Source organism: Mytilus trossulus, chromosome 2 (genome assembly GCF_036588685.1).
Source record: "Mytilus trossulus isolate FHL-02 chromosome 2, PNRI_Mtr1.1.1.hap1, whole genome shotgun sequence".
NCBI classification, from domain to species: Eukaryota; Metazoa; Mollusca; class Bivalvia; order Mytilida; family Mytilidae; genus Mytilus; species Mytilus trossulus.
In genome coordinates, this window is record NC_086374.1 from 87,710,571 (window position 1) to 87,734,419 (window position 23,849).

General features: G+C 31.0%; 1 protein-coding gene across 2 annotated transcripts in view; it reads right to left on the reverse strand.

Moving 5' to 3' along the window:
* The window catches only part of LOC134708254 (uncharacterized), a 31,383-nt gene extending 7,609 nt beyond the window's left edge, over window positions 1-23,774 (reverse strand). The window contains exons 1-2 of one of the 2 annotated variants that reach the window (XM_063568647.1): window positions 20,913-23,774; window positions 2,981-3,230 (exon numbers count right to left, since the gene is read on the reverse strand). In XM_063568647.1, the coding sequence (XP_063424717.1) occupies window positions 2,981-3,230; window positions 20,913-23,561 (2,899 nt within the window). In that variant the 5' untranslated portion in view covers window positions 23,562-23,774. The remainder of the gene's footprint in view (window positions 1-2,980; window positions 3,231-20,912) is intronic. The other variant, XM_063568646.1, reaches the window with a different exon arrangement.
* Between the last annotated feature and the right edge of the window lie 75 nt (window positions 23,775-23,849).

Genomic DNA, 23,849 nt, shown 5'->3' on the forward strand with positions numbered 1-23,849 from the left:
GTTATACTCTTTTGGAAGGAAAACAATGAATATACATGTACATCAAAATCCTTAATAATCTAGAAGACCTGACTACTAATCACTGAACACTGAATAATTCAGGAAACCTGTTAACAGAACCCTTAATATAAATCAGGGCACCTGTTTAAATTTGAAAAATTCTTCAGTCCCAAAGTAATTTATATTGAAATTTTCTACTGTATACTAACTTATATGGAATGGTGCTACAATACATATCACAACAATAAACGGGAAGTACTACCAGTAATCTTTTTATTTTACTTCATACTTTGATCAAGGCAATTTTTAGGCCTCTATCTTTTTATTCTGCACAGTTCAAAGGTTAATGCAAATAATGTATTTTTTAGTAAGAAACGATGAAGTATTAAAATATACTGTCACTGGAGTATTGTTAATTGGTATTTATAGTATTGAGTATAGCCTTAAACTAGCTAGTTATGGATGTTTCTTGCTCCAGGCTAAAACCTATTAGATAAAACATAATTATGATCACCTAAATATGACAAGTACATGTAACTAGACATTTTAAACAATTAATTTCTCATCTTTGATTTAATAATAAATGGTTGTAATTCATCTTCATTAAAACTCTGATTTTGTTGGATAATACATTTGTTTTAATTACACATAAACATGTGTGACTTTATCCTGATGTAAGATAATATCACAACATGTTCCAACGGCTATCAATTTTGGTTACTTTACTTAGGAAATTCCTATCCTTAATTTTTAAAACAAAATAAATTACCTGAATAACTATTTTTTTTTCAGAAATGTACTGAAACACCATTGTTTAAGGGATTATTTTTGAGGAAACAGACAATCCTTCATAAGGCAAGCTACCAAATTCACAATGTGTCTCCATGAATATTATACTGAACCCCTTTGAGGAAACTCTCTTGAAGGATTTTTTTTCATAAACGAACATTGCACATGTAGATACCCAATTATCTAGAAACAACTTGTGATTGAGGTCCATACTGATTTAAACTATTAATACCATTGAGACGGGAGACGCATAAACCTGTGTGACGTTGTCCTGATGTAAGATGATATCACAACATGTTCTGAAGGCTATAAATGTTGGTTACGTCACTTGCGAAATTCCTCTCATTCATTTAAACAAATTAAATTATGTAAATTCTAATGTTTTATTAATATGTACTGAAAAAACATTGTTTAAAGGATTATTTTGAGTTAACACACAATCCTTCATAAGGCAAGCTACTAAACTTCACAATAAGTCTACAAATACTGAAGCCCTTTGAGGACAATCTTTTGATTAAAATACTAAAATTGAGAATGGAAATGGGGAAGGTGTCAAAGAGACAACAACCCGACCATAGAAAAAACAACAGCAGAAGGTCACCAACAGGTCAAGACTGTAATAGACAGAACATGAGGCACATTTCACTGAAAAATTTGATGGACAATTTTTCAGCTCAGATGATGCCCAACTATCTAGAAACCACTTGTGATTAAGGTCCATACTGATTTAAACTATTAATACCATTGCGATATGAGTCACATGACAATAAGTTATTCATTTTACCTATATCAATTTAGGCAATTTTATCAATGATCATTGTTATACTGTCAAATAACTTCAATCAAAACAGTCAACTTCTATAAACATGATGTGTTGTATTTCAAAGGGAAAATAAGAGAATAAAAAATCAAAAGATCATAAAATTTAAATGCATATATTTATGATAATCATGTTTCTAAAACTATTAAAAACACACAAATATATTACGACTTTTTATGTAAACATAAAACATATCGTAGGTTTTATCATTTGAAATTTGAAATAGTGCATGCCAAAAAATCTTAAAATTTATGAATAAGAAGATGGTTAATCTAGTTTAAAATATCTAAGTTTCATCATAACACAATAAAAGTATGCTGAGACCGTTGTTGTCATAAAATATTTTCTGGACTTTAAGCTGGTAGCAGATGCTGTGTACATTTAACATATGTATAACCTGTTTTATAATCATTTAATACTGTATTTTTTTATTTTGATCATTTTTGAAACTGTCTCTATTTGCAAAAATATCTTCAAATTCTATTATTAATGTGTATTAAGCAATTGGTCAATATCTTTTCATGCTTGCTTATTACTCATACTGATTTAATTTGTAACTTTATAAATATTACATGTATTTTTCCAGTTCATAACTTACTTATCTTTAAAGGGTTACAATAATTACCGATATTTGAAATTTTAAACATGGTAAACAGTAAAGCAGGTTACTGTAAAGCCAATATCTTCAATTAATATGGTTATTTATTGTTACTTAAGCAGGAATTTGACAGGACGGTAAAGCATATTTATCAAGTCCCAAACTAATAAACCACACATTTTTAAGATACCAAAAGATTTCTTATCGATGTACAATGTACACATGTCTTAATCTGATCCATTATCTTACATTATTTGTAGTATCACAAACTTATGTTTATCAGAAAGACTAAAATGTCACTTGCTTTCAACACTACATAAAATGTCCCAAAAAATGTGCTTTGCTTAATTATACTGTAGAATGTTTTATGTTACCACTATAGATTTAAGTTTTTTTTTTAAATAAAAACACCTAATTAATGCTCAGAATTTTAGAATTATAATTAACCAGACAAATTGTGCTAGCTGTGCATTAAATTTCTGAATTATAACTAACCAGACCAAATTGTGCTAGCTGTGCATTAAATTTCAGAATAACTAACTAACCAGACCAATGTACTACCTATGAATAAAATGTACTTCAGAATTGCTGTACAGTTCAGTGCGTATGATGTATGCTACATTGATCAGTGCGTTCAGAGTGTAGCAGATAAAGTTCTGCTGGATTAGTGTGACAAAGGTGTAATAGTTTTAGTTCAGAATTTGAATGTTCTGGAGTAATGAAAATTATGCTAAACATTGTGTATCAAATTTCAGTTTAGCATTAATACTAACCCGCTGAGAGTCCCCCTAAGGGTGTATTAGATTTAATGGTACCATCCTCTCTAGGGGTAGTAGGTTCGTCCACATCATCAGAAGACTCATCCCCTAATGAGCCTCCTAGGGACATGGTCACTGTTGTTTCCTCATGTTGTTTTTTAGCTTCCACCTCCTCATGGGGATTCTGTGCGAGGTAATCATGAAGGGCAGCACCCTCTGACTGATACTCATGTAGTCGAGGATCTTCATGGAATTTTATCTTTCCCTAAAAAACAAATCAGATATTGTATATGAAATATCAGTAGATGGCAATAACCTTAAAACATAATGTCATTCAATGGGATAGGATATCCTCCATTTATCAACCTTTATCCTACAATAAGAGCAAATTCTTGCACTATATCATTTAGGATAAATCTTAATATCTAATGTAAATTGGATATAACCGGTTCAGGAATAAAGGCCCTAATCAAACCCTTATAATCTTAGGCATCTCTAAATAGGGCTGCTTGAAAAATTATTAACCAAAACACGTATTGAATACATAAAATCATTTTCAGTACAATGTGCGAACACAGCATCTTCATATTTTACATTTTATATAACGTAGGGTTATAACTAAAGTATACACTTATTTATGTGTTTCAAATATTTGTGTTTCTAATTTACTGTCAATTTTACCAATACCTCAACTTTCTACTGTTATTTATAAACCCAAACAAGCAGTGACCCAACCCCACCCAACTTAATTTCAAATATGATCAAATGTTTATCAGTTCTCTAAAACACCATTTAACATGCACTTCTATGAATGCAATGCAGCAAACATACATACTATAGTGAGTTAACAGCCATAAATTGATATGCAACTACAATATAATAACCTTATATAAAACAATTTTGTGACCTTGAGTTGTAAATATAAGCCTGTATAAGGATATACAATCTCTGAACTATTCAGTGTATACACAAACTAAGTATTAAAAAGAAATCAAATATTCACAAGTGAGAATTTACAATCCACCAATATCCATGGGCAAACATTTTAAACATATTTATGGCTTGGACCTTAGTATCCAAATCACCATCCATGTAAAAATTACTTCGCTTATCTTGATGTTCACTTATCTTGATGTTCGCTGTTTCCTGTGTTTATATATCAATTTGCCCAAAGCATAAAAAATATTTTAAATTTGTAAACAAAGTTCATGTGAATGAGTAGCTATAATCATAGTTTTTTTTATAATTTCAAACTTCCCCTAATAGCATTGATATTTTGTATTCTATGTATTTGTAAGATGACATGCCAATATTACATAATCCTTTCACTTCCTATATATTGAATTTCAAATTGTTTCTCGCAAATATTTTCCCTTTACTTTTGTTTGGTATAAAAAATTGTAGTGTTTCAGGATTGAGCAAAATCACATATCTTTATATTTTGCCAAACTTTGATATGACATGCAATAAATCTTTTACAGCTAATTTCCTAATGCATGTAAGGCAAAACTTTGGTTGGCTTGCTTGCTTTGTTTGTATAATTGTTTATACAAGCTTTGTAAATAAGGTTGACATCTTTAAACAATATATATATATATATACGAGTCTAAATTGAAAACTACGTTCAAACCTATGACTGCGTTGGATAAAAACCGCAATTTTTATACGTGTGCATATATATATATATAGTCAAAGTTTAACCTGTATATATATAATATTTGAATTTAAGTGTGTGTTATCCTAATGATTGTACAATATAAAATCTAAGCAAGCAAGCTAAATAAAGTCTTGCTCTACATACTTTATGAAATTAGCTGTAATTTGTAACTTTGACAATTCCATGGCTTAAAGATAATAATTTTTCTAATCCTTTTGTTTGTTTTTATTATAATTTTGAATTGTGTGAGTAAACCCTATATATACCCAGTACAACAAGAAATGGCCATTGTGACATCAAGCAAATTTAAAATGATGACAATATAAGACTGAGGTACTCCAACATCCCCTCCCCCTCCCCAAAAAAATCCAATTAGAAAAAGACAGAATAGCCGATTACAATTTAATTACAAGACACATCCTTGTGTTAAGATAACACATACATGAATAAACAGCTGCGCCATGAGCGCATGATACGCTTGACGTCTTGTGTGGAAGTTTTATGCAATAATCATTAATAGTTTCTGAGAAAGTTTTGAGCAATAACCATATATTGTTCTTGAGACACGGCGGGACATGTGAAACCCCCAACCCTGTTTTTTTTTTACAAAAAACTAAATATCACTAAAATAAAATTTTGAATCAAAACCAAAAAATATAACCCTGTTTTTTTTTTACAAAAAAATAAATATCACTAAAATAAAATTTTGAATCAAAACCAAAAAGTATACAGATCTTTAGATTAATATAACAAATAGGTGTGTAAAGTTTTAAGCAATAATCATAAATTATTTTTGAGATACGACGCGACATGTAAAAAAAACCTCCCCTGTTTAACAAAATACTCAATAACTCCAAAATAAAGTTTCAAATCATCACCAAAAAGTATACAGATCTTTAGATTAATATAACAAAGAAGTGTGTAAAGTTTTAAGCATCATAAATTGTTTTTGAGATACGGCACAACATGTAAAAAAAAACTCCCCCTTTTTTACAAAATACTCAATAACTCAAAAATGAAATTTTGAATCATCACCAAAAAGTATACAGATCTTTAGATTAATATAACAAAGACATGTGTAAAGTTTTAAGCAATAATTTAAGCAATAATCATAAATCGTTTTTGAGATATGGTGCGACATGTAAAAAAAACCTCCCCCTTTTTTACAAAATACTCAATAACTCAAAAATAAAATTTTGAATCATCACCAAAAAGTATACAGATATTAAGATTAATATAACTAAGAAGTGTTTGAAGTTTAAAGCCATAATCAAGAATTGTTTTTGAGATACGGTGCGACATGTGAAAAAACACACCCCTGTTTTAGTTACAAAGTGCCGTAACTCAAAAAGTTTTAATCTTATTACAGATCTTTAGATTAATATAACAAAGACATGTGTAAAGTTTTAAGCAATAATCATAAATCGTTTTTGAGATATGGTGCGACATGTAAAAAAAACCTCCCCCTTTTTTACAAAATACTCAATAACTCAAAAATAAAATTTTGAATCATCACCAAAAAGTATACAGATATTAAGATTAATATAACTAAGAAGTGTTTGAAGTTTTAAGCCATAATCAAGAATTGTTTTTGAGATACGGTGCAACATGTGAAAAAAACACACCCCTGTTTTAGTTACAAAGTGCCGTAACTCAAAAAGTTTTAATCTTATTTTCACCAAAAAGAATACAGATCATTTGACCATCATAAGAAACAACTATTTTAAGTTTCATGAAATTTGGATAAGTCGTTCTCAAGTTACAGTGCGACATGTTTACGCCGGACAGACGGATGGACACCGGACATTTGTATACCATAATACGTCCCGTCAAAATTTTGACGGGCGTAAAAAAAAATTTTAAGGTCACATTTAAGAATCAAATAAATATGTGTCCAAACTTTTGTTAACTATTTTAATTGTTCCATATAATGTCTAAAACAGTGGCGGATCCAGAAATGTTCATTAGTGAGCGCCCGCTCCGGTCATGCTTTAGTGATTCCCTATATCAGCAACCAAATTTTTCCCAGAAAATGGAGGCCCCCCTCTAAATCCGTGTCTGCTATGGATAATGGACATGTTGACTTTCAGACATGTGGTTTTACAGTACATGTACAAGGATTTCCAGATTTTACAGTACACATACAATGATTTCCAGGTTTTACAGTACACGTACAATGATTTCCAGGTTTTACAGTACCTAGCTGTACAATGATTTCCAGGTTTTACAGTACATGTACAATGATTTCCAGGTTTTACAGTACATGTACAATGATTCCCAGGTTTTACAGTACCTGTACAATGATTTCCAGATTTTACAATGTTAAGAGTAATCAGTTTACACTGAAAGACCACCACACTGAATTACATATAAGGTAAACATATGTCCACCTTTTTTAAATGTTTTTCTTTGATTTATCATCTTTTAAAATATCTTCCCACAATTATTTGCTGTGTCACCATTTTGTCCAAAAATAGCTTTACATTTGGTGTTTTAAAGGTACAGTTTCTGAACTTTCACCCTTTTTAATCCAATACTTCAAAGGTTCATTCACTATTAGCAAAGAAGTAGCTTCTTCCTTACAGCAACCCATGTAAATAATAAAACAAGATAGGACTTCAAAAACATTACCATAAACAGGGAGCTGAGAGCTAAATAATTTAGATTCAACATTTTAAGATTACTGATCATTTGATACTATATAATTTGAAAAACCAATTGCGACTACCCTTGTGTTACCTCAGCACATATTTCTAGAATTTGGTGTTGACAAAACTTTAATTGATATCTCAAGTTTAGCTACATCAGTACTTTTATAAAACATAATTATCAAAGAGAAACTCAAAAATATTAATAACAAGAATGTGTCCATTATAAGTAAGCAATCTGCACTATCATTTCATATGTTCTGACAGTGGACTGTGAAAGTGGGGCAAAATCTCTAATTTGGCTTAAATTAGAAATATTATATGATAGGGAACATGCATCCTAAGTTTCAAGATGAATGGACTTCAACTTCATCAAAAACTACTTTAACCAAAACTTTAATCTAAAGCAGGACAGGCGGATGGACAAACAGACGAACAGATAGACGGATTAACAGAACCAGAGACCAGAAAACATAATGCTCATAAATGGTGCATAAAAATTCTAAATCTGCCAATAGATTGGACTGTGTTATCACACATAGATGTATATCAAACATAGTTGTTACTTGAATCTTCTAACTTATTTACTTACTTACTGCCCATTACGCCCATTGGCCTGTGGGGCAGCAACTTCTAACTTATTTGCTTACAGTCAAATGTCAAATATTTCATGTATGATCATGACAACATATATACAAAACAGACTGAGCAAAGATGTGTTCCTGAGACACAGATGATGTCCCCGCTTACATTACACACTATAAAGAGACAACACTAGAGAACTGAATAGGTCAAAAGACCCAAATTTGAACTTGATCTGTGTTTTATTGTAACTATCATTGTGTATAAGATTCATAACATTGGTAGAGGCCAACTAAAGTAAGTGAACTGAAACAAAAAATTATAAAGGGCTAAAGGTGCATGACCTGGTACATGTAGTGGTAAAAATGATGCCACAAACGTTTTAAATTTGATATGTGTTTTGTACAAGCCCTGTGTATAAGTTTCCTAACATTTGGTTGAGACAAACTAAAGTTAGAGAAGGGAAACCAATTTCGGGGGTACAGACAGACGTAATGACTGAAAAGGATTAACCTTAATACCCTCTCAACTAAAGACCCTGCTTTATATTGGTTTACTTGATTTGGATATTTGATGCCTTTAAAAACGTTATTAAACCTCATTATCATAGTCATTATAATAAAAAAAAAAAGAGGAAAAAATGAAATCCTTTGTGTGAAATTTTGAATTTTCCATAATTTCAATTAGGATAGATTAAGGAGGGGTTAAATAACAGTAAAAAATGTACAATATAGCCTTAAGCTTTTAATACTTCAGTGGTGATAAGAAGCCAGCAACCAAACAAATTGACCACATACCATAGAATGATTGGGGTCTGTTCAGGTAGACATTAATCTCTTATCAGATTACCAAAACATCTAATCAAGATTGTCTTCATATTTCCCCTGCGTGTCCCCATATTACAATAGCACCCCACTTGTCACCTCTTTATAAACACCCTTGTAAACAATCACATGCAACACACTTTAAAGAAGACAATATATACCCACTCTTCAGACTACATGTATTTAGTGACGGAGGTATTTGGATCTCACAAGTATGAGGAAGAATTTTATTATATAACTCTGTTGTCATATATACATTAGATCTCCGATATCGATTTATCTATCAAACTAAGCGACAAAAAATATCTACTGTGCAATCACTTAACAATAATGGCCACAACAAAAAATCTAGTTTACCGTTAATTTATGAAAAATAATTTGTGATTCATGTCAAAGGCAAGATTATGCAGACCTTGTAGCAAAATCAATACTATATACAACTGTAATAAAACTATAACCAGTGCAATCTATCCCAGGGAAACAGTATTGTGACTAAAGCAAAATTAATACTATATACAACTGTAATAAAACTATAACCAGTGCAATCTATCCCAGGGAAACATTATATTGTGACTTAAAAGCAAAGTAATATAAAAACATGTTTTCTTATTTGACTCAATGGCCGTGAAAGCTCTTTTTAAAAGCTCTAGCAAATTTTGTAAGCTCTTCCCTCCAGTTTATTATAATCAACTAAACCACTTTGATCATTGTGAGAATCACAGGACACCATTATAAAGCCAACACCCTACCACGGAAATAACATGTTTGTTCATCTAAACTGAAAGTCTCCCATTCAGGATGTGGGTAAAATAAGAAACAATCATAGCATCATATTTGATTGGTCTTGACAGAGCAGTTCTACAGAAAATTATATCTTTTCTTCCCAATTGTTGAACCACTGTTAATTCATCAGGTAGCAACCCCTGAACCCCCTTTTCCTGTAATTTTAAGCTATACAATCTACAGAAGGGGAGGGGGATCTAAAAGTCATCTTTAGAAAAGGGTTAATATGTTCCAGTAGATAGAAATATAAGTTAAAATACCCTGCATTGGTATGCATGGTATTAAAATACATCAACACAAACCTGAATTCTTGCAATTTTGTGAAATTCATATTCAAAACATATACCAGTACATGTTCTGCAAATTTAAGTGGTAATATATCATGAATAAACAATACACATGATTATCAATCTGTCTCTATGCACATTATTCAGACAGAGAATTTATTTACCTTCTTTTTCACAGTACATGTGTAATGTTCATAGAATGAAATCCGTTTTGTGATAGTTTTTTGTGTAAATCCAACAAAATAAGTCCTATTTTCAACCGGTCCCATAGACTCAGACTTCCAAATCAAGTGACATTTTGGCTTCCAATACTCCATACCATCCGACTGAACACCCATACCAAACAAACGTTAAGACTCCCAAGATACTTCCGACAGGTGACAAAGAAAACTTTTAAAATTTGAGCTATCAACAGCAAGGTAGCACTTATCTTTTCAGAAAACTGATAATTTGCAGTTTCACCTGTCTGTCCCCAAACTATTTGTCACATAAATGCTAAAAACTCTTACCACTAGTTTACATAATCAATCGTTTTATCTTGTTTCGACAAATTTTGTTTGGCTGGAAGGGGATGTGATGGGCTGACTTTGTCTTGTACTCAAAAGTAAGATATTAGATAATTTTTCTGGCTAATTAAACCTAAAACAACTTTGGTGTTATTATGTCCAGCAGACGTAGACAGACCAGTAATGGTCAGTTAATTCAGTTAATAGGTAGTCTCAACTATTTTAATGTATGTAATTCAAATACTTATCATGCATGTTATGTTTACATTCTAATAATATAAATGTTTTCACCAGTTTTCTGGCAAGTGGTCATTTCAATTTTAATTTCATCAAGACTTTTTTTTAATTTTTATTTTTAGTTGATCATGATATATATTGTTCAGGCAGATCATGTAAATTTTAGGCAAAACAAAGATAAGGTAACCTGATAAATATTGATATAATCAACCAATGTCAACAATTGTCTAAATAATGTTAGAATAAATTGAAATGACCATTTGAAGGCAAAAAATTTAGAATACATCTATATAGATTAATTTAGATGTAACTTGTGATACATGTATCTATATGTAAATTGCTGACAAATGCTGCTAAACATTTAACCATACATAATACAAAATCATATATAACATTAGATAAATTAAATTTTAATGAAATGGATACAGGACAAACAAGAATGTGTCCTCAGCACACGAATGCCCCACTCGCACTATCATTTTCTATGTTCAGTGGACCGTGAAATTCGGGTAAAATCTCTCATTTGGCATTAAAATTAGAAAGATCATACCATAGGGTACATGTACCTTCATCAAAAACTACCTTAACCAAAAACTTTAACCTGAAGCGGGACAGACGGACGAACGAACGCACAGACCAGAAAACATAATGCCCCTCTACTATCGTAGATGGGGCATAAAAAGAGATAATTATTCTATACAGACCTTAAAAAGTGGTGATGTGATGGTTTTGATAGTCAAAATCTTACAAAGGGCCAACATAATCCTGGTATTGTGCAATAGAAATAATAGTGGAGAGAAGCAGATTTTCTTCAAGGACCACAAGGGAAAGTTTTGTTCTTTTAAAAACTTGATTCTGTTTTTCTTTTCTTTCTGTATAATGGAAGTAAAGTGTCTTGATTGATATGCTTTAAATGAGTCATTTCCAATCTACTGTAGTAAATAAATGTGAGTCTGATCAGTCTTGTAAAACATAAATGGTAATTGTATCTTGTTTTGAGCATCTCCATACAGTTTTATACTACATGTATCTTGAATTGAGCATCTCCATATAGTTTTATACTATTAGTTTTTTACCAATATCATGTAAACAATGTATATGGATGATTCATCCTCAGGACTTACAAGGCTATCCTAATAGAAATACTATATCTACTTATAAATTGTCTGGAATTGAGTAATTATGGTCACAATTATAAAAACATATCAATCTTTTCATAATTGTGAACAGAATTTTTTACTTTCCTTTGAAAATGTATACAACTCAGTTCAATAATCTTTCAGAGGAAGAAATACAAGTTATTCACAATTAAAACTAAGGATTAAAGAGACATTCTGCTTGTCAGCTTATGAACAAATGCTTTTATTTCAATGCTGTGACTGATACTCTTTTTTTTATAAAAAAAAATATTGTGTTTATGAAATGTACAAACATGTATATATTATCATTCTTGTTCGAAAACTTTTACTGGGAAAAGTCAATAACTATGTTTTGACCCTAAAACCTATTTACAAGAATCTGGACATAGCATTTCCATAAATAGTAAGCAAAAGGCCAAAAATAGTACCACTGTCCAGAAAGTTTTATTTCCCCAATATGTCACCTCTTCTAATTTATGTACATATAATAACAGTTTAATCGGGCTCATTAAAATAACAATATATACACCTATAGGTATACATCACCTATACATATATAACATGGATCATCACACCTGTTCTTACCTGTCAGGTAAATCTACAGGACAATTCAATCAATTGACAAGACCAACAAACTTGTAGAACATAGATATCAGACATGTACCATACTGATATCTTACAGAGTGCACTGTGTAAAGTATGGACATGATGGTCATGTCTTACAATCTAGATGCATTAGACGTTATTGTACAAGGTACTTTTGACATGGAACATTTCATTACTTATATGGAAGGACTCATCAAGATGGACATATATATAGCAACAATCATGTTTTGAAATGTACCAGAACATCAGACATGTGACCACATAAAAGGTCAATTATAAAAATAAATTGTACAAATGTTAACTTTGTTTTTTGGTAGCTCTTAGCTGTGCAGGTTTTCTGTTGCAAGTTTGACTTTTAAGTGTGGTCTCGATAGGTAAAGCAGGGAAGTTTGTGAGCATCTAAAACTGGTTAAACTCTGTGACTTTACATTTTTATTCTGTACCAATTTGGGTCAGGGTATTTGGAACATGAGTTGTCCCTCGTTAAAATCTATGTTTGAATGACTATTTACTAGTAGTTGTTGGTTAAGTTCACTGTTAGTGTGAACTATAGGACTGTCAATTTTTCTATTTTCTGGTACTATTTACAGTTTTTATATGCCACATCCTATTTTGGTGTTAAGCGTTAGGCTAGTTTCTTCTTCAATGTCAATGTTTGGTCCCTCTTACACCATTAATATTCATTTCTTAGACTATCCTTGAGAAAGATGGAGTATATAAAAAAGAAGATGCGATATGATTGCCAAAGAGACAACTATCCACAAAAGACCAAAATGACACAAACATTAACAATTATAGGTCACTGTACGGCCTTCAACAATGAGCAAAGCCCATACCGCATATAGTCAGCTATAAAAGGCCCCGATAAGACAATGTAAAACAATTCAAAGTGCATGTATGACGACCCTGTTCTTACTTTAATTTGTGGCCTGTAAAAAACTTAGATACAGGTATAAATAATACTGTTAGACAGTCATTTTGAACACTGCGTAACGTGATGTTTAATATCTTATACTGTGACCATGACCTTCATCCAAATGTCTTTCATGGATTATTCAAATTTTCCACAATGACATTAGAAATCTCTCAAGGTTGACAAATACTCTTCACTAATTTCTTTGCAAAACTCATAAAATGTATAAAGATGTAAATTTCACTTTAATATAAATTCATTTAAATTTAATCACTGGACTGAGTCAACTACGATTTGACATTTGATATTTGACAACAATTGTATGCAATATTTATAAGTTTTGCTCATTGACGAAAGCTGTTATCCGTGTAGCTTTGGTCTCGTGTTGATTATACTGTCTCATTGGCAAGCATATGATATCATACCTCCTTATCTTCATATCATGAGTAATACTGTACAGATATACTTTTATAATAGGAGTATAGTGTACATTTATGATATATGTACAATTTTACAACATATGTACAGCCCTATTAGGAAGATCATATTATAAAACAGTAAAGTAAACAATATTTGGTCTCAGATCATGTGTACTCAATATTGTCGTTATTGTTATTAATCCACTTGCCATGACTTTTGATTATCAAGTTTCCTTCATATCCTTTAAACTATAATTAATATTTTTTAGCCTATATCATATCATATCTATACATGTATTTATAACTATAATCATTAATATTATTGATTCGTATATTTTAACAAATTTGATTCGTTTAGGGATAGTCACATGTTAAACTATATTTTCGAAGGTAGAGAGAAAACGGCGGATAGCAAAATGCATATTGACCGGCAAAAAGCATATCGCACGGTTATTTTTAGAATATCTAAAACCGATATACTTTGTGACGTCATGTAATGAATTTCAGGATATTGTTTAACGTTTTTAAACACATGATATTTGTAATCGATTATTTGACCAAAAAAATCTTCAAATACATATAAGATGTCAAAAAAAGTCAATGAAATAACAACTTATATGTTGTTTATGTCAAGTAGACAATGTAATATCTTTAAAATTCCAACAAACCTAAATGAAGAATGTGATACATATAGGCGGAAATTAATAATATAACAAATATAGCCTTTGTATGAGGTCAATACAGGATATATCGACCCAAAGAAGTATATCGACCTCGGACTTTGTCCTCAGTCAATATATCCTTGTATCGACCTCATACAAAGGCTATATTTGTATAATGTCTCAATTACATTTTTATACATATGATATTTTTCTTAACAAACTTTATTTTTTCCAAATAATATTGCCAAATATGACTATTTTTTTCTGTCATTATTTTGTCTTAACAATTCATAATTTGTCTTAACTACCTTAATCAGATGTAATGTATGATGGATGATGCAGAAGAGTTCAAGATCAGACAGGGAGTGTGATTAAGGGGAGATAACCATAAAAAACCCAAAAAACACACACATTTTATTTCATTGCTCAATTTCACAAAAACAAATAAAGACTGGTCTCCCATGTGTCCCAATGCAATCATCCAGCTTAACAAACTTTCATTAAGGGAGATTGGGAAATGGTCTCTATAATGAAAATAACTGCTAATAAACCATTCATATTCATCATGTTCATAGTCGGAAGAAATACTACAAGTTGTCCAAATATTGAAATTTCAATTTTTATTAAATGCCAAGTTCAAATGCATTATTTCAAATCATTGATTTTAATACCATGAACAAATATACAAGTCATATATCGGAATAAAAATATTTAAAATCCAGACAGGCTTTGTGAGTCACTTGCAAGAAAAATGTTGCAATTGTGTTAAAAATAACAATCCCATAATAATAGGTTTAAGAATGTGTGTATAGGTCTGAATATCCTAAGGGATGATTTATAGAAGGGTAGGAATGTCCAGTCCAATACACAATGTGATCATTTAAAGTCAATTTAAGACCTTTAAAAACATGTGTTTATGTGTACTGGGTAGTTACGTACTTATGTGTAATAGAAAAGACAAACATACAAATTATAAAGTGATAGTTTCTTACGCTTAAGTCAAGATCAGTCACAAGACATCTGTCAAAATAAAACTATTTTGGGCTTTAACGAAACATAGTCAGATTTGTACTAGAACAAACACTGTCTTGTCATATATGAAGAACAGTTTTTATTAGTTATGCAATTAAAATAAATTCAATTAAAAGTTGATACGAGTAAGCAGAATGCAAGCTTTTTTTCATCTAAAAAAAATCTAAAATTACATTCTATTCAATAAATAAAACTAAGTCTTTATTAAGATTTAGTGTGTTATTAATTTTATAAATCAATTCCGTTATTTTTGCCACTGATGTTTATCATAGAACAACATATGGTTATGTAAACTTGACAAAACATAAATTATATATAATTATTTCTAATATTTACTGATTTTAAATGAACTATGTATTGACTGACATAAAATGAATACAACAAAATCAATTACTTATTTATGTAAATTAGTGTATACTGTGTATTTTCATAGAATCAGAATGGATTACATGTATTTCAACTTGAATCTTAAATATTTTTGTTTTGTTTAAATATTTGAATGGAAATTATGTGTAAGTAAAACCTCTTCAAAATTGATAAATATTAAAATCAGGATAAAACAGATACACAGTGTAGGAATAAGTCAAGGCAAATTTAAACTGTTCAGAATAAAATATGACAGAAAAATATCAAGTTTTCAATTAAAAAAATTTGGCGTTACATAATCTTAGTATAGGATTCTTCGTAAATCAAGATTTTGAAAAATATATGTAATAAAAGATTGGATAAGAAAACAAAAAATAAAACTAACAATTTTTTTCTCACAAGTGACAGACTGCTTTTAAATTTAAATTTATATAAATTCTAATGAAAATCATTGAGTTATCTCCCTTCTTCAATTCTTACACTTTTTAATGTTTTTAAAAGTAGTAGAACTTGTACATTTAAGAGGCTTGACAACATACTTTTACACACAATTTTATCAATATTTCTATAAAATTAAAACACCTAATCTATATTTATGTCTATTAATTTCCCTTTTTTCTTTCATTTCCTTTGTAAATTTTATATTTTCTTAGAAAGACATTTCAATTATAAACACTATCCTACAAAGAAACCCTTACTGTCAATCTCATTGTGTAAGTTGTAAGTAAAATTTTGACATATGAAATTATTGAATTTCATAGCAATCAATGTATGGCCTTAAAAATTTGCCAACTTCAGTTACAAATCAAAGGGGTTTTATCAATATTAAGTAAATACGGTAATCACATGTATATTGAGTTAATAACTAACAGTAAAATAGGTATTATCATAGTTAGATACCCCTGTACAAAGGGGACTACTTGTAAAGTCCTTCCTGTTAATTCATACATGTATATTGAGGGTGTAACCTTACATTGATAATATATCAGATATAACATGACCTCTTTTACTTAACTTTATAAAAACATTACTGTTTTGTTTTTACGATGAAGCCTGTAATGTTTTACTGAACTATTAACTTTTAATATTGAAACAAACATTACAACTTCCAAACCTATTCTTTAAAAAGCTTAAATTTCAATATAGATTAATTTGGTAATAGTGATAACATATTACAATTCTTGGTGAAATCCAAGTTACGTAATTACAAATATATGAATAATTGGAGATGTGGGGTATTTTTATAAATTTAAAGAAATACCAGTTTCAATATAAATATCTTCCTCCATTTCGGTGTTGCTCTCATTAGATTATTTTCATTGACCTTTTGGTATTCAGATTTGAAGAAGATCACTAAACAATTAGATAATTTTGTCCTCGAAAAAAATCTTTTCAAGCTAGGTACTAAGGCAATTAATACTGAGACTTTTCCCTTATGAATCTAAAAATTTAGAAAAAAATTGTTCTGGTTGGTAACAAATTTTAATACTCTGGGGGTCATAAGACTTGATGGCCAACAGTGCCCAGTGACAGATCCTGGTATTTTCATAAGGGGGCATTGACTGCCTAAGAAGGGGCTGTGTAAGTGATTCCCTGTAAAATCAATCAGTTTCTTCCCTAAAAAACAGGGGGACCAGGGGCTGGCCCATTGAGTCCCCTCTCAATCTAAATCTGGTGATGGCTGGATAGGAAATAACTTTTTTCAACATTTCAAAGTTTTTAATATCTGAAATTTACTTATCAAACTAATATATCTAAGCTACGTATATACATGTGCACAAATTCAGATCTAGGATTTTTGAAAAGGGGTGATCCATCTTCATAGTACCCTTGAGTTCCTATTCAGGGCTTATCCATGGCAATATTCACATTTTTGCTATCATATGCATTTATAATATTTATATTAATGGAAAAAAACGCCAATGAGATTAGGTAAGTAAAGTGAGTTTCCACTACCATAGCCCTCTTATTGGGCTAATTCACGACCATGGCAAGAAAAAGATGATTTCCTAAAAATACAATTTATATTTATCAATTGATATTTCAAAGTCTTAACTGACAATCTCAGTAACTATCAGATAAATGGACCTTTATCCAGGTCACCAAACTATATGTTTACCCAGGAAAAGAATATGAAACTAAAGATGACCTTGTTTTTGTACAAACATGTATTATATAATCATGATAATCTATACCATATACATTGAACATGATACAGTAGCTAATTGTAAGACACAGTGTATACTGTGGATTCATTTATCTTCGTGGGTACTAATTTTCGTGGATTGAGGAAAACGTGCATTTTCGTGAATATTTGATTTCGTGGTTTTCCAAAAGTCTGCATTTAATCATACAGAAAATTTGCAATCCTTTGAACATTTAAATTTTTGGTTTCCCTGTACCCACGAAGTCCACGAAAATTGGTATTCAACGAAATATAATGAATCAACAGTATTCATGATATTTCAGATCACATCCTTTCTTAATGGCCACCATATTTACGATTTAGTTTTATTCTATCTTACAACTGATTCCAGCACATACGATGTGCATACAAAAATAAGAATTCTTTCCTTCATTTGCCAATGACACAACTCTTCAGAAAGAGACCAATTGACATAGATATTAACAACTAGTTTAGGTCACTATACAGCTTTCAACAATGAGCAAACCTTATATTGCACAGTCAACTAACAGCCTTCAACAATAAGCAAACCCTATATTGCACAGTCATCTATTAAAGAACCGAAATTACAAATGTAAAACAACAGATGAGAAAAGTAACAGCCTGATCTACATTCAATATAATGAGCAAACAACAAATATGATATAAAGCAACATTTTATAATATGATCAGCATATTATGTTCAGAATTCAAATGTTAGGTTTAATCAATTGTTACTGAATACGATAATAAATCTTAATATAAAATACCACTATTTACTCAATGTATTTATGAATACAAATAATATGTGTAACTGACAGTAACAGGAAGTAAGAGGAAAACTGCATATCAGTGTGCACCAAAACCAACAACCTAGTCTAAGGACAAATATTCAGACATTTTCCTTATACACATGTGTCTAAACAAAGACAAAGTTTTGCAAAAATAAATGCCAAAATAATTTTCACTAGTCCCTATAGTCTGGGACATTGGACTGAAATTTTTGTCAGTACATGTTATTGTTTTACAAATGTCCAAATGGCTATTTTCTCAATCTTGTTTCTCCTTTTGAGAAGCTTTCTAATTGAATATAGACTTAACAAGAATGTTTGCCACTGGACATAAATGGGAAAAGTACTTGCAATGTGTATTTTGTTATTATTTATCAGACTCATTTGCAATAATTAACTTTGGATGTGGAGAAGCAATAAAATGACCTTTCAAATCATGACAAGTTTACTGATTCTCAAATAATGTAAGAAAAAATAAATCATGAACTTTAATAATGGAAAATATTAAAATTAAAATGACTATGCTACATAATACGTCATGACCATGATGACATACATTGAAACCACAGTTAATTGTCTCTCCCTTATAATTACACACAATCATCATAATAATCATTTATCAAATGTTTGTTTTTTCTCTCCTTTTTATAGATGATCAATAATTTCACAAATTACATATGACTCATTTCCCTTGTTTTTCTTTTTGTTTCATAATTCTTCAAAATTTAGGATGTACATTTGTACATCATGTACATATGATTATCATTATCTTAGTACATTGAAAAAACAAATCTATAATATTGTACTACATATGCATGTACATGTACATGTAACTATAGTACACATGTATAAATTGTACACATGTTATCCCAGCCTATATAAGTGTAAATGATTACTGTATACACTAATACATAACAAAATAATAAGCCCTCAACAATACAATAGGAGACACTTTATAGAATCTAGACATGAATAATTAAAAGCCCACTAACAAGAGGGATTAAATTACCCAGGAACACCATGATGTCAATATACTATTGATGGTCAGACCATGTTGATAAATACTATGTAGCCTATTCATGAATATACATTGTATATACATGTTAGAGTACAGTTTAAAATTAAATAATTGCTGTAAAGGACATTTCAAAAGAAATATGAGTGTTAATGTTCTATCTTTGTGAAATGAAGACCTTTTTTTAAGTTGCCTTTTAAGGCTATTTTGTATTATAATATTTAGTTCTACCATGAAAAGTATCAGTTCTATAGGTTTCAATTTTTTTTTTTTATAATTCTAATATTATAGAGAAATTTGATGAGTTCAAGTGTCCTCAGTAGTCATGGTAGTTATGCTTTAATTTGCCGCTGATGGATATAGCTTGATTTTCATTTTTTAGTTTTGTTTTTATAGCTATATATATATATTAGGACTTTTTTTTTTCATATCGTTGCCCATTTTGTCCTCATTAGCTGCATAGCTTAATACAAATGTATGTCAAACATACAGCCTGGGTTTGGTCATTATTGAAGGTAGTATTGTATATAGTGACCTTTACCTGATTACATTGACCATCATCCTTTCATCTCTGGTTAATACTTGTCTTATTTGGAAATCATTGCACATTTCTCAAGATTGTGCTTGATTTTTTTTTAAAGCAAGTCCATGGACTTTGGACCCATCATTTGAGGCCATGGCAAGTCTATAGCTAACAGACAAGACAGAGAGAAGAAATGCTACTGATTAAAAATTAACAACTTTAGCTGGCATTGTGTTAACTAATTTTTGACTACTTATTTTTGACTTGTGTGAATGTCCCTTTGGTCTTCTGTCTCTCCTGTATCCCTTGTTCATATGAACAGCTATATGTAAAGTATTGGTCAGTCAATATTTATTAACCTTAATAGGGACGACATCAAAAGATCGATGTACATGTAGCATAAAACACTTAAATCAAACAGTTTAGGGTGGGGGTGAAGGTTAAAATTCTACAAATTTTGTATATCTAAAATCGATTTTTACATATATCCCTATTAGTTAATCAATTTTTCCCAACTTAAGTTAAGAGGGGCTGTGTGGGGGTCAATGAAAAAACATGTGGATTAAGTTTTTTATCCTACATTGAATTTTTGATGTCGTCCCTTAACATCATGTACATGTACATGTAGCTCATATTTGGTCGTATACATGTAGCTCTTAAACATTCTACGTATTGATACATTCGAATGTTCGGGTTTTAAAGACTACAAAATGTGCTGATCCTGATGACAATTTTAACCATGTTTACCTGAATAAACTTTAACAATCTACTGTACATGATCTATAAGACTCACCTTATCCATTCTTCTTTTCACCAATGGAGTTGTTTTTAACTTAACGCCAGCTCCCTCAAACACATAATTACAAGGTGCAATTTTCGTTGCAATGTATCCTTCTTGATATGGGTGACCTAATGGTTTATCGTTGACTAAATCTGACAGATTTAATGGAGGAACACCATTGGTGGCCGGTGATACAGCTATATTGCTAGAGTCGAACACAGCAGATGGCTTTTTATTCTTTCGACCACCTATTAAATCATCAATGTTTGTTCGTGGCACTTGATTGTTTTTAGATGATTTAAGAACATTTTTAAAATTCAAAGTTTCTGAGCTGTTTTCTTCATTGTTTTTATTTGGCACATTAGGTGAAGATGATTTTATTGAACGTAGATGACTAGGTTTTACAAGTCTTGGTTCTTCTTCTTCTTCAGAACTTTCGTCTTTAGCACTAGAAAGTGGAATAATTCCTTTTCCTATATTTACATTGTTGTCTGTTTTGTTAAGTCTATTTGCTATTATTGATGGCAATCCCCTTGTTGGAGTATCATTATTTTTGCTGTCTTCATCTTTTGGAATATTTGAAATCTGTCTGTTATTTTCAACTTTCACTGATTTCTGTGAAATTTTCTGCAAATGTTTTTCAGCTTCCAACTGCTTTTGTTTATTTCGTTCATTAATTTCTTCAACAGAAAAGACATTCCTTGAATTGACAGTCTTTTCTTGTTCATTTCCATCTTTCAGTTTTATACTGTCCGTTTGTTTTTGTGATTGTGATGAAATTGTTTTATTTTTTTCGGCATCCTCTATACTGGGTGCTTGTTTCTTTGGTTTCTGACCTTTGACCCTTGGTGGTGCTACAGGTGAAGAGACAGTTTCTGTGATGAAAGATGAATCAAATATTTGTTTTCTTTTGGGGAATAATGTTGTAGAATCTTCAGGTTTTTTATCCTCTGCATCTCGGTTTATCTCCTTACTTGATCTCTTAACTTCTTCTATTGAAGTCTGAGATGATATAAAAGGCTTACTTATTTTATATGACTTCTCTTCCACAGATGATTGGGGTGATATTTTGGGTCTATTTATTCTCTCTGGTTTCTTTCTTGGATGAGCAGGCTTATCAATGGTACCTGATCTTGGAGATAAATCTTTATTATCTTCTTTTAATGATATTATTATATCATCTTCTTTGACTCCATTCCTGACAGGAGTAATAACACTTGAATCAAATATTGCTTTTTTTTCTGGAGACCTTCGCTTTGTTTTTGGAGACTCAAATGGGCGATCGGGCTTTTGTTTAAACATCTGAGATAAGTCTTTCACAGTTTGTGCAGGAGTTGGCTCAATCATGTCTGAAGATTTCTTTGTAGAAATATCTTTTTCAAATTCGCTTTCTATTTTTTCATTAGGAATTGTTTCCTTTTCTATTTTTGAGGATGTTTCAATAGCTGATTGAGAGACCCTTCTTGGAGGGACAGCTGGTTTAGGTGGCAGTTTTCCTTTGGGTAAATTAAATTTTGATGCATAAAAATCGGGCAGTTTTGGAGTATTTGTCACTCTTTTCTCAAACAGAGATCTGAATGTTATCACAGTATTAGGTTTCGGCAAGTCAGTTTTTGCTTTTCCTTCTTTGAGGGAATGTATACTGCCAGCTTCCGGAATATCTTTAGTTTTTTTCACCGTGGTAGGTTTATCTTTCACTTCATGCTCAATGATAACTATATCATCCCTTCCTTTCATAAAATCTGATGACACATGTTGTTCATTTTTTGCAACTACAACATCATTTGTTGTCGACCCTGTACTTGATACCCGCGGCCGTTGCACTGGAGGAGGAGGAGCACTCCTCAGTTTAGTTCTAATATTATAGTCAGCTGTTTTTTTAATGTTATCATGCTGCCTTTGATTTTTATCACCAGCTTTCTCATATGTTGATTTTACATCATGCTTTGATTTTCCAACATCGACCAAACTCTCTAAACTGGCAAACCGTCGTGATGATTTGAAATTACTCTTCTCCGACTTCTCCCTCAATTTGGCAAATTTTAGACGCAATTTATCAACAAAACCTGAATTTGGAGCATATGCTTCATTCGTATCATTATCATCGCCTGTAATTCCATTGGTCATGTCACTTTGAACACTGTCATTATATATATGGCCGTGTGGATGATCAACTCCAAGTCTCTCAAAAAATGGATTACTATGAACGTGTTTCAGATGTGATATTTCGATACTATTTCTTATTGGTTCATCCTTATAATCCTTTTCCTCATAAGATTTAGCATTTGTGCCCATTTTAGAGTTGGAGGAAATCACACTACTAGTACTTGTATCCGATTTTACAGGATAGACATTATTAACCTTTTCCTCAAACTTTGAAGGTTCATTTGGGGATTTAATACCATTACTATTGGTGTCAATAACCGGCGAAATGGAAGAAGAATCAAAAACACAAGTTTTCTTACTTTCTTGGATCACATTTTTAGTTTTCTTTGACATCAATTCTCGTTTCCAGGTTGGAATGTCAAGCATTTCGTTCATGTGAATGTTGTTGTCGGAATGATTTCTATCTATTTCATTAAACTCCTCAAAATCCCCATTACAATTTGATAAACCGAGCTTCCATGGCGGAACGGAAGCCATTTCGACGAGGCCTGTCATTAATGTTTCTCTTCTCGGGACATAATTTAGTCATGAAGCTCTAGTGGATCACCTTTTCCGGGTACCTCCTTTGATGAACAAGTGCCCCTACGTCACTTTCACTGCGGAACTTTTATTTAGGAATCCAAGGTGAAGGTCATTTTCAAAAACGTTCAAAACGTTTGTTTTATGTCTTTCTCCTATTTAACTGAGGACAAATTTCAAAATTGAAAATAAAAAAGCATTAAGTTACCGAAACAGACATTGAGGAAATTATATACATTTTTTTTTATTGGCTTTCATTTACCC